This window comes from Boleophthalmus pectinirostris, unplaced genomic scaffold (genome assembly GCF_026225935.1).
Source record: "Boleophthalmus pectinirostris isolate CB_2022bp ecotype Guang Dong unplaced genomic scaffold, ASM2622593v1 HiC_scaffold_14, whole genome shotgun sequence".
In the NCBI taxonomy this organism is placed as follows: domain Eukaryota; kingdom Metazoa; phylum Chordata; class Actinopteri; order Gobiiformes; family Gobiidae; genus Boleophthalmus; species Boleophthalmus pectinirostris.
This window is the reverse complement of record NW_026571047.1, coordinates 32,927,533-32,939,634: the sequence shown is the minus strand read 5'-3', so window position 1 is coordinate 32,939,634 and position 12,102 is coordinate 32,927,533. Positions and strand designations below refer to the sequence as shown.

The following is a 12,102-nucleotide window of genomic DNA, read 5'->3' as shown; positions in this document are numbered from 1 at the left end:
CGTTTAACATCCCTATGGCGTATTTATATCCCTGACCGATCTGACCCAGAATGTTCTTTTCAGGCACCTGCAATGATAAAGAAAAGTTATTTTAGGTAGTTAATTAATGCAAATCATGATCACATGTTATTGTTTTCAAGTAGTTTTTACGTAAAGTGAGACAAAAATACACAAATATCAAAAATAATATTATCAGATTCCTCCTTTGCTTAATTTTTGACATTAATTTTGTCTTGTCTTTTTGCATGAACTATAGAAATGTGCCTCTGCTGCCATCTTCTGGTGTCTTTATGTATATAGAACAAGTATTTATTGGACCTTTTTTCAAATAACATTGTGAAATATTGTTCCCAAAAGCCAAATCATTGTAATAAAACTTTTCATTTCACAGTTTTGAGATTTGACAGATCCATTTTGTACCTTCACGTTGTCAAAGTTGAGAGGACAGGTGGAAGACGCTCTGAGCCCCAGTTTGTTTTCCTTTTTACAGATCTCCAGCCCCTCTGTGTCTCTGTCCACAAGGAAACACGTGATGCCTCTGTAACCCTAAACAAACAAAACAAAAAAAATATAGTGTTTTTTTTTTTTACACTTCATCACATATCAAATAGGTTTACCAAATGACCCTCAAGATTTTTTTCAGTATTTTACAGATAAATATTTTTGACATTGGGAATGGTAAGTGACTAAAATTTTGTATGTATTGCACTAAAAACATTTTAAGAGTCTATGAGGAATGTAAATGTGCCTGTAAATTCCCTGAGGACCGAATATTGTACAAAATGTGAATATAATAAAAGAATTAAACCACAAATGGACAGTAATATCACTTTATACACTTTACTTGTTTGGGAGAGAACACATTTCCCTCAATTTATGTTTAACCAGACCTTTTTACTGCAATTTTGAAGAGCATTAGTTATAAATGATAGAAGCGTTATAGATATTGTATTTGTTTTAAATTAAATTATCATTACTATTTTACTTTGTCTCCATCTGATCTTAGCTCTCCAGTTTTATTTTTACTAGAACCTTTAGGGACTTTATGTTTATATTTTTATGTTTCTGTTAAATTTTTTGTATTTATGGATGAAACAAGGGGGTGGGGGGGTTGCTGTTGTTTTTAATTATTGTCATTTTCTCTTGCATGTGAAACTCTTTGTGCTACATTTCAAATGTCTGAAAAGTGCTATACAAATAAAGTTTGATTGAGATGATATACTTTGCACTCAAATTTTGCATCTGTCCATTTTTCGATATATGTCCCAACTCTCGAGTGAAAATGGTTCAGACTCACAGCCGAGGGGTCGACGTTGGCCATGACCAGAAACACTCCGGCGTGTTCCGCGTTACTGATCCACATTTTAGATCCGTTTATGACGTAATGATCTCCGTGTTTCTCTGCTCGAGTTTTTAAGGCAAAAGCGTCGCTGCCAGACTCGGCCTCAGACAAACAGAAACTACCCACCTGAAAAATAAATACAAAAATATATCAATTTTACAGAAATTAAACAAATAAGACAATTACACTTAAATATATATTAACATGTAAAAATAATCACTTGCAAATACAAGTCTTCATAGCACTCATTTTGCATTTCAAAACATACATTGCTTTGTTTTTCAAAAATAAATGAAAAAAAAAGGTTGTAATATGAAATCGAACTGCCACAAATGCAAAAAAAAAAAAAAATCTATGAAATATTATGTTGAGAGTTTTTTTGTTGTTGTTGATCAGCCTTTTTAATGAGCGGTCTACAGCCAATCCTCTGTCAGTAAAAGTAAAATTGTTTTGGAGCAGACGAAAGACCCTGGAGGAAGAAAATGTGACTATTTTCTTCTTAAAATGGCACTGAAGGATCCTGGTGCTTGAAGCGCAGGATAATAATTCTGTGCTTGTGGTGAATAGGACTGAAATAGGACTCACCATATCTGTGGAGAGGCGGGTGAGGTACTTCTCCTTCTGTTCTGCAGTTCCCAGATTGGACAGCAGGGTGTTGATGAGCGTGTTCTGGATGTCACACAGAACCGCCACAGACGGGTCGACTTTGGCGAGCTCCTCGATCACCAGGATGGAGGCGAAGAACGAGGAGCCAGTGCCCCCGAACTCAGGATCGATCTCTATCCCCATCAACTACAGAGAGAAGAGAGACGCTTAACGGGGAGCGCTTAAAAGAAATGAATATAGACAAATAAAAATACAGATGCACTATGTAACTTTTGCGAACAGTTATTGCAAATAGCCCAATGAAGTTAATTTGGTCTTCCAATAATTTATGTTATTGGGTTCTTTTTTCAGACCAAGAGGACCATCGCTAGTGAGCAGTCAAAAGGTATGAAAACAAAGAACCTAATACCATAAGTTATTGAAAATAGATTTATGTTTAATATTGTAATATTTTCTACATCACACATTCAGAACGGTTTATAAATATAGACCTATGCAGAATAGGGGGTGTGTAAAAATATAAAAATATCGATATAATGTATCATTTATACAGTATCGATATCGTGGGCTGCTGTTTCGATATATATCGCCAAGAGTATTTTTTGGTATATTTTACTAAATTATTTTGTTACAGTGCTACAGTTTTGTTGTTTGTTTAGTGGAAGGAAACTCGTTTATGCAACACATTTGACATTTTCATTATTTTGAGGATTAAAATGTTTGTGTTTCATATGAACTTTGCACAAGACGTGGTTTAAGAACTTTTATATCACAGCTGTTACGGCCCCAGGGCTCCAGTTCTTTGACTTATTTTGTGTGTGTTTTAATTTCTTTACTATCCCCATGAATTCCTGCTGTGAGAACCCTGGTCCCTGATTGGTGGAGCACTTCTAAACCTGTCCAATCCTGCCTCACCTCCAGCCTCCTCCCCCTGTTTAAGAAGATTGCCGCACCTGTTGGGGGCTGCTGGCCTTTGTAGCAAGTCTGTAATTTTGTGTTTGTTTGTGTCTCTTGTGTGTCAGTCATTCATTTTGTACTAGTATGTGTCTGACTTTATTTTGTGTTGAGACACTTGTTTAGTTTAGTTCTGTTTTGTGCCTTTTCATTTGGTCACTTGATTCTGTTTGTGAGTTTATGTGGTTTTACTTTGAGGCACTTGTGGTCTAGTTTTGTTGTGTGTCCCTTAGTTTAATCACTTGTTTTGTGTACACCTGCGTGACCCGTTTTTTGGCACAAAACTTGTTATATGTTAATCCTGTTGTTTTGTTTCTTAGTTTAAGTTATTTTCTGTACATATATTTTAGCCTGTTCTGTTAAGTTACCCTTTTACATCCCTGTTAATTAAACATTACTAATTTATTCCATTCTCCATCTTGTTTTTTTGTTACTTCCCCTGTCCTTAGCAAAGATGGGTCGTAACATAGCCATGATTTAGCCTTTATTTTTATTCAACCATATCAAATTGGTATATAAATATATCGAATCGAAATCTCCCTGTATCAAGATATGTATCATATCAGTGACTTCTTTACATACAGTAGATGAATATTTCCCACAGACTTACTCCTTGTTCAAACAGAGACTGGATGACCTCTTCGTCCATGTGTGAACTCTCGTCCATCTTCGACACAAACGGAGCGATGCGTTCCTGAGCGTATTTCTTCACTGAGAAAATAAAAACAATACCAAAAATATACATTAAAAAGTTATGATTTAAAATTTTTCAACTCCTCTATCCAGTGTCCTTCATTTGTACTTGTCAAACAAACGCAGCCTGGAGAGTTTATCTAGAACACACCTAACATGAGCTGTTCAAATTATTGACTCAGGAAATAATGTCTGTTTTTCCCACTCTGCTCTGGTCTTTTCCATGCAGCTCTTCTCCCCCCGGTTCTATATATTAACATAAGTAAGTAAAACTGACAAAATTTTGCTTTACAAAGTGCTCCAAGATCACATATTAAGACAAGTTAAAGCAGAACCTAAAAAACTCAGTCCACCAAAAGCTCCTCTAAACACAAATGTCTTGAGTTCACAGAGTCTGTCATATTGCACTTTTAATTTAATGAACTGAATCTGCACCTTAAACAGTACAAGTCTATGATATACACTTATGTATTTGTACCTCACCTGCGTCCCTCATCATGGCCTCCTCCTCTGAGAAGCTCTGCAGAGGAAGAAATGAAACTCCACTGGTTTGTTCTGAGTCCGGGTCCAGAGCTGAACTGGTGGATCTGAACCTCCATCCTCCTCCACACTGCACGGCTCTGAGGGGAGAAGAGAGCTGCCGGCAAGACTGAGGGACGGAGAGAGAGATGGAGAGAAAGGGAGAGGGGGAAGATAAATCAACTTCAATCTAATCCTTAAAAAGATGTAGAGTTTACAGTGGTTAACTAAAACAATCAGATATCCAAATAATTACATGATTTTTGGTGTGTTTATAGTAGGGCTGCTCAATTATGGAAAAAATCTTATTATTTTTTAGTTACATGATGCATTTATTCAGCATTTCTCTCTCTCAAAAAAACAAAACAAAAAACAAACAAACACTTGTTACTGATAATTTATGCAAAACTTTCAAGTGGAAAATAAATACAGGCTACAAATATGGACCTTAGAGCAGTTTAAACTATAAAATAAATAAAATATACTTTGAACATGAAATAAGGCATAGAAAAGCATAACAAGTATCCAGAATAAACTATATATCCAGCTGTTCTACAATCTCTACATTTAAAAAATAAAATAAATATACTTGTTTATATAAAAAAAAAATCCCAAAATAAACTTTTTTAAGCTTCAAATCATTTCAACTTGATTAAATGAGTTTGGAGACAAAACAAAATCACGATAAAAATGCAATTAACCTTCAGCCTTAGTTTTTAGCACAAGAGAAATGACATGATACATTTGGAAGACAAAGTGCAATGAAGTTTAAAATAACTCTTTCAATCTTTAAACATTTGTCAAAACCCAAACAGGTGTGGAGAATCAGAAAGAAATCCAGATAAGAATTCTGATTTCTCACATCAGATATAAATGTTTACATTCCATTTCAATAGTTTGATGACTCCAGGAATTAGATTATGATCAGATTTTTGGTGCTGCATGTAAACAAACCAGTGTGAGAATGATTTGTTATTGTTTATTGTTAATATTTGTACATAATTCCTGGACATTTTCACAAATAAAATGATATGATTGAGAGGATAAAAGCATATGGCATTCAACCTTACTTCAATCTAAAATAAACAATCACGTACAATGATTCTGACGTGGCTCAGTTAAATGAATGAACCTCAAAAACTGAAAAGAAGGAAAACAGTAAAGAGAAAGTTCATTTAACAGCTAGCTTAGCATTAGCAACATATGTCATTTCAAGCCAAGGTTACCGAGATTTTGCTTGTGCATGTAACTGTGCACGGGCCTGACACATCGCACGATAAATACATCAGATACAGTTAAAAATTTGGGTGGAAATCTGCCTTACCCTTGACAAAATCCGGACCAAAGGAGCAGCCATGGCGAGTTACAAAACTGTTTACATGCGTGTGTGAGAGCGGCGTTCACGTTTACTATGGGATTTTGAATTTCACCGTCAAACAAATCATTTTATACACCAAATCAACAAAATAAAATTCGACAATCACAGTTTTATAACTTATATCGATCATAAGCATAGCATGTTAGTATGTATGTGTGTGTGACTGTCTGGGTTGTTTGGTTGTGTGAGGCTGGGGTGGGTTAAATCACTGTAAAGAGCTTTGTGTTAAATTTTTTTGTATGAAAAGCGCTTTAAAAATAAAGTTTGATCAACTGGCTGATAGATTAATTGATAATATATCTATCTAGCACATGGTTGTATTTTAATCTGAATAAATTCCAAGAATATAAGAGTTTGTTTGTAATGCGTGGTGTATTTTCCGATGGATTGAACATAACGGCCGACCGGACAGACCACGTGACTCAGAGTGAAGAAGTCGTCCGTCACCTAGCAACAGCTTTAGCTTTTAGCGGAATAATTTCACATTTTATTTACATTTTATTGAATATTTTATTCATAAAGTCACTGTTTTAGAAGCTGGATGGTGATATACGACATCAGGACAGGTACGTGTGTAGTCTGATGAATAATAGTTGAATTTTGGCTGTAATTCCGAGGCATAAAGCTAAAGCTAAGTGATGCTACCAGCGCTAATCAATGAAAATAAGTGGAAATGTGCAGTTGTTGTTTTTTTTAGTATATTTGCGTTAATATTTATTTCGAGACGTTTGTTTTTGTTGCAGGTTGCAGCTGATTTAAAGGACGAAATGGAGGGTATAAAAACGGAGTCGGTGGATTTTGTGAAGGAGTTTCAGGAGTATTTGAGCCAGCAGACTCAGCACGTAAACATGATCTCTGGTTCTGTGTGCGGAGAGAAAGAAACAACAACAACAACAATGGAGCAACATTATCCCAATAATATCCACGGTGAGGGGTTAAAACACAATAATAAACACTGTAATAACCAGTGTTGGGGAGTAACGGATTACTAGAGTTATGTGATCAGAGTACAAATTATGAGTAACTGTATTCTGTTACAGTTACTGTTTCAGTGAGTGGTAATTGGATTACAGTTACTTTGTTTAAATAAATGGATTACACAGAGGTATTTTCCTGTTTTCATATTTTGGGCTATATCCCTTTTTTTTTTTTTTTTTCCTTTTTTTTTAGTAATTCCACTCATTGCCGGACACTAAACCAGGACTAAAACCAAGACTAAACCAGGACTAAATCAGGAGTGAACCAGGACTGAATCCAGGTCTAAACCAGGACTAAAACCAGGTCTAACCTAAATCTAAACCAGGTCTAAACCAGAACTAAACCAGGACTAAAACCAGGTCTAAACCAGGACTAAACCAGGTCTAAACTAGATCTAAACCAGGTCTAAACTAGATCTAAACCAGGTCTAAACCGGTCTAAACTAGATCTAAAACAGGACTAAACCAGGGCTAAAACCAGGACTGAATCCAGGTCTAAACCAGGACTAAAACCAGGTCCAACCTAAATCTAAACCAGGTCTAAACCAGGACTAAACCAGGACTAAAAGCAGGTCTAAACCAGGACTAAACCAGGACTAAAACCAGGTCTAAACCAGGTCTAAACTAGATCTAAAACAGGACTAAACAAGGACTAAAACCAGGGCTAAAACCAGGTCTAAACTAGATCTAAACCATGTCTAAACCAGGTCTAAACCAGGTCTAAATCAGGTCTAAACTAGATCTAAAACAGGACTAAAACAGGATTTAACAGGACCAAACCATTCTATCAATAATATTTTTAATACGGTTAAGGAAAGTCTGGGCTTTTTATTTTATTTTAGCAGACAAAACATCTTATGTGAAGATGTCTGAGTCTTTGCTTCTCTACAGAAAATCAAGTAATCCGAAATATTCAGATTACGTTACTCACTTTAAGTAATTTAATGGATTACTTTACAAACTACATTTTGGGATCTGTAATCTGTAGAGGAATACATATTAAAAGAAACCTTCACAACACTGGTAATAACCGTGTACTCACAAGAAAATCACCAAGACCGCATCTGATACAGTTTATATGCACAGAATTTGGTTTATGGTCTCTTTTTTAATGCATTTCTGATATTATAATGGCATTGGTTTAAAAGAATAACCATGAATTTTACTGTTTATTTATTTATTTATTTATTATTACTTATAGTTATCACCAAATAATATAACTCACATATAAGTAAAAAGGACCCAAAATACACATGTTTGTTCATAAGGATTAATGGATTAAGGGAATAAAGGAAAGGATTAAAGGGTTAAAGGAATTTCTCACTGTAAAGGATTTATATACACAAACACAAACAAATACTTACACAAATAACAATAACTCCTCCACTTCTCATTTATTTAAATAAAGTAAAAGGTACAATCTATCAATCAACTATCTAAACTCTCGTAAGAATATTGATACATGAAATTACTCAAATAGTACAAAATATTCAAATGAAGAAAGTGACCTTATACAATTTTAAAAGTTGCTCAAGTAAATATCCGATCCAATTCACTTTATTTCTATCGCACATTTCACAAACAGTTTCCAAAGCGCAAATACATAATAATAAGAATAATAAAACTACTAAAATAATCATACTAGTCTTAAAATAATAAAACCAGGAAAATAAAATAAAAGCAAAATCATAGAATAGCACTAAATAAATAAAACCAATAAAAATACATAAAAATTAAAATAAAATAAAAAAACACAGAGGACCACACAACTCACGCGGTGTTAAAAGCCAGAGAATAAAAGTGGGTCTTAAGACGAGACCCAGTATGACAAATTTGTACTTAGTGGCTTATATATTTTGTCCAATTTTTTACCTTTAAGCATTTTACTGGTTAAAAAAAAAGAGAGAAAAACAGAGCTTATCCATGTACAAACTCAAAATCAGCGTGCCTATAAGTGACACCAAATTCTCATCTCTTTCCTCCGTTCTTGTGCAGAGACCCAGGCTGCTGCCCAGAGCCCTGTGGAGCCCTCTCCTCCCGACATGAGCCTGTCCCTGGGGGAGGCTCCTGACGTGCAGATGGAGGGACTGGAGAGAACCAGCGACGGGAAATACAAGTGCAGTTATTGCAGCTACAGCAACAAAGGCATGGCCCGTCTGGTGGAGCACATACGCATCCACACAGGTCAGAGCGGCTCTTCTCTTACAGTGCTGTGGTCAAAATTGGTCAAAGAGAGTTACTACAATGATAATATGATAAGCCGTGGAGTATGACCAGCGCTCTCACCTCACAGTAAGAAGGTCCTGTATTGATTTCTGAGCTGGGTGGGGCCTTTTTGTGTGTTTGGGTGGCTTTTATTCCTGTCAAAAGTTTTAGAACGCCACACTTTTTAAAACATTTTTCCTGTTTACTGTTGACCAAAATGTATTCTAAACTTTTGATTGATGAAAGTGTCGACCTTTGTCAGATATTGTCAGATATATTCTTAAGAAAGTTCTTCCCAAGTCTGTCGCAGAAGTTTCCATAAATGTTTTAATCTGGTTAAGATTAAAACAGAACTGAACCAGGACTAAACCAGGACTGAACCAGGACTAAACCAGGACTAAACCAGGACTGAACCAGGACTAAACCAGGACTAAACCAGGACTGAACCAGGACTGAACCAGGACTAAACCAGGACTGAACCAGGACTGAACCAGGACTAAACCAGGACTGAACCAGGACTAAACCAGGACTGAAACAGGACTGAACCAGGACTGAACCAGGACTAAACCAGGACTAAACCAGGACTAAACCAGAGCTGAACCAGGACTAAACCAGAGCTGAACCAGGACTGAACCCGGACTAAAACAGGACTGAGCCAGGACTGAACCAGGACTGAACCAGGACTAATCTTGGACTAGAACTTGGAGCTGATCTCGCGGTGATTTTAGCGAATTTGCATGAAGAGAAACGAAAAACCCACCATTTCTTTCCAGGTTAAAAAAGCATTGTGACGCACGTTACTGACATTTGTACCGAGTAAAATATTACATTTTTACCCTGTAATGCCGTAACATTACTGTGTTACAGCAAAAAGCAACGCATTACAGTAACTTGTTACTTTTATAACGCGTTACTCCCAACACTGGTCAACATTTTTTTCTGTTCCCTCAGGAGAGAAGCCTCACCGGTGCCAGCTGTGCCCGTTCGCCTCTGCATACGAGCGCCACCTGGAGGCCCACATGCGCTCGCACACCGGAGAGAAGCCGTACAAATGTGACCAGTGCGCCTTCCGCTGCAGCGACCGCAGTAACCTGTCCCACCACCGGAGGCGCCGTCACAAGCTCCTCCCCTCCCGAGTGCCCCGCCTCCAGCAGTTCAACAACAAACGGATCCACAGCGCCTTACAGAAGAGACAGAACTCGCTCGGATACGCCCGGAGACTGGTTTTAAACTACAACCCGGGTCAAATGCTCATGCAAAAAAACGACTACCTAAACGAATTTTCGCACAAACATCACGATTTCCGAAACATCCAAGACATCCCAAACTTAGACGAAAACCGATCCTGTTTACCGTTCACAAACCCTCTAGACCAGCTCTCCACACTGGCCGGTCAGCTCTCGGATCCGACGCCAGACTCGAGCGAAAATCTGACCGAAGAGAAACCGATCATCATCCAAGAAATCACCAGCCAGGCCAAGTGCACCAGCAGCGCCCAAACTTCGTCCAGTCCCGCGTCGCAGAACTGCAGCCCCACCCCCGGGATCAGCTTCGAACACAACGCCAACAGCAGCAGCCAGGCCAATTCGCCGACGCGAGCCGCTCTGGACGAAGAAAACCCACAGAAATGCGTCCACTGCGATATCCAGTTCGCGGATAATATTTTGTACACGATCCACATGGGCTGCCACGGGTACAAGCAGCCGTTTCAGTGTAACGTCTGCGGACACTTGTGTAAAGACAAGTACGATTTCGCCTGCCACTTCGCTCGCGGGCAGCACAAGAAGTGACGGGGAAGTTTGAGTGAATATTAATAATTACTCAATATTGATAAAAATTCAAATAATTTTTTTTTTAACAGTAAATTTTCACACTTTGGAAGGGTGACAAGATTTTCAAAGTCCAAAAACGGATACCCCAAGTCCTCGTTTAGTCCTGGTTTAGTCCTGGTTTAGTCCGGCATCGAAGTTTAAGTCATGTAAACATTTAAACACAAAATTGAATCGTTTAGGGATGGGCATTCGATGAAATTTTATTAATCAATCGTTGGGAGAATTAACGAACGATTTTCGATTAATCATAAACGTTTTTATATTAAAAGTATCATCTTTATTACTATTGCTAATCTGCATAAATAAACTCAACTTTACGACATATAAACCAGAAGCACTCTAGAGCCACATCAGCCCGTTTCAACATTATAATGTGTTTAATTCAGCTTTGTGCAAGTCTCACAGAAATTAAACTTAAAACTGCATGGCAACTCGGCTCAAACCAGCGGAGGAAAAAAAAACAAACAAAAAAACAACAACAGCTCTTTCCTTGTTGTAATGAGGACTGTAATATGGTCAGGACAGCAGTTATAGAAGTTCAGGTGAGTCAGAATGAGGGAGTCCACATCCAGGTAAAAGTAGAACGTTTCTTTAATGTCTGAGTGCGTAAAGACGTGTGTGTGGTTACCCAGGTTTAATACAGAGGAAAATGCACATATATATATAAGAGATGGGTTACTGGGGATTTGTAAAATAAAGGAAATAGGCATTACAATCGTATTTTAAACTACACACTTAACGATGCGCAATTACACAGCCACGAGGCTCGCAATACAAAACTAAAGTCACCCACAAAAACTTCTAAACTGCACAAAACGCTACCAAACTCCAGCTACAAACTCTAAACATAATACCAATCAAACACACACAAGAATACTCACATCTAAAGGACGCACACAATCATTCAGACATTAAAGTGTTCGACACAGAGCCGATGCACCGAGCGTCACACCGCTATATTCACTCAAGTTTTGGAACTCACTCGGTGTGCGAGCGCGCCCCTCTTGTGGTGAAAAAGGGGTATGACAATGAACAACAACTAATAATATAACAAGACTAAATGTCTTTTATACACTTGTGCGCTGATGTGGTTCAGCTTCTGTCGGACTAAAGGACTCGACTCAGTGGAATATGAGTGTTCTTTCTGTGACAGGGGTGTTCTGCTGATGGTGAGTCTGTTCTGTTTGTGTCGCGTTGGGGATGGTTCATGTTTTCAGAGATCAGACGTGTCCAGGTTTAGTGCAGCTCTTTAAGTTGCAGTAATCGGGATACTTCGTTTACATGCACCATGACGAAACCAGGACACTGATGTGCTGTAAACACATTCACTGAGTCGTACAGTGTCTCCACGGAGCCAGAGCCCAAACGTGGGACTGTGAGACCGAGACTCCAGTGTTTGTGTCAGACGCAGCCTCGTCTCCTCACACAGAAACCTACATTCAGTTTGTCGATTAAACATGAAAGTGATCAATGAAATTCTTAATGATCAGTTATCAATTAGTCAACTAATCATGCCCATCCCTAGAATCGTTATCTGTTTTTTTCATTTTGGTTTTGGAGACAAATAATGAAGAAAACTGTTTTTTTATTTTCTTA

At 37.7% G+C, this 12,102-nt stretch overlaps 2 protein-coding genes across 2 annotated transcripts in view; one reads left to right on the top strand and one right to left on the bottom strand.

Moving 5' to 3' along the window:
* acadsb (acyl-CoA dehydrogenase short/branched chain) overlaps positions 1-5,588 on the bottom strand; it is a 12,072-nt gene extending 6,484 nt beyond the window's left edge. Inside the window, exons 1-7 of the mRNA XM_020930669.2 lie at positions 5,439-5,588; positions 4,079-4,244; positions 3,513-3,613; positions 1,928-2,134; positions 1,298-1,468; positions 421-546; positions 1-67 (exon numbers count right to left, since the gene is read on the bottom strand). The exon at positions 1-67 is cut by the window's left edge and continues 26 nt beyond it. Of these exons, the coding sequence (XP_020786328.1) occupies positions 1-67; positions 421-546; positions 1,298-1,468; positions 1,928-2,134; positions 3,513-3,613; positions 4,079-4,244; positions 5,439-5,471 (871 nt within the window). The 5' untranslated portion in view covers positions 5,472-5,588. The remainder of the gene's footprint in view (positions 68-420; positions 547-1,297; positions 1,469-1,927; positions 2,135-3,512; positions 3,614-4,078; positions 4,245-5,438) is intronic.
* A 335-nt stretch (positions 5,589-5,923) lies between these two features.
* On the top strand, positions 5,924-12,045 carry LOC110165474 (zinc finger protein Pegasus). The gene is made up of 4 exons (XM_055150407.1): positions 5,924-6,058; positions 6,236-6,419; positions 8,465-8,653; positions 9,626-12,045. Exons 2-4 carry the CDS (start codon positions 6,260-6,262, stop codon positions 10,462-10,464), a joined length of 1,188 nt encoding a protein of 395 aa, XP_055006382.1. The 5' UTR covers positions 5,924-6,058; positions 6,236-6,259; the 3' UTR covers positions 10,465-12,045.
* Positions 12,046-12,102: the final 57 nt, after the last annotated feature.

Excerpts from the sequence above, each read along its gene's own strand:
- LOC110165474 (XM_055150407.1), top strand. The coding sequence starts at position 6,260 with ATGGAGGGTATAAAAACGGAGTCGGTGGATTTTGTGAAGGAGTTTCAG. Across the intron at positions 6,420-8,464 it reads TTATCCCAATAATATCCACG|AGACCCAGGCTGCTGCCCAG; the intron begins GTGAGGGGTTAA and ends GTTCTTGTGCAG. Across the intron at positions 8,654-9,625 it reads GCACATACGCATCCACACAG|GAGAGAAGCCTCACCGGTGC; the intron begins GTCAGAGCGGCT and ends CTGTTCCCTCAG.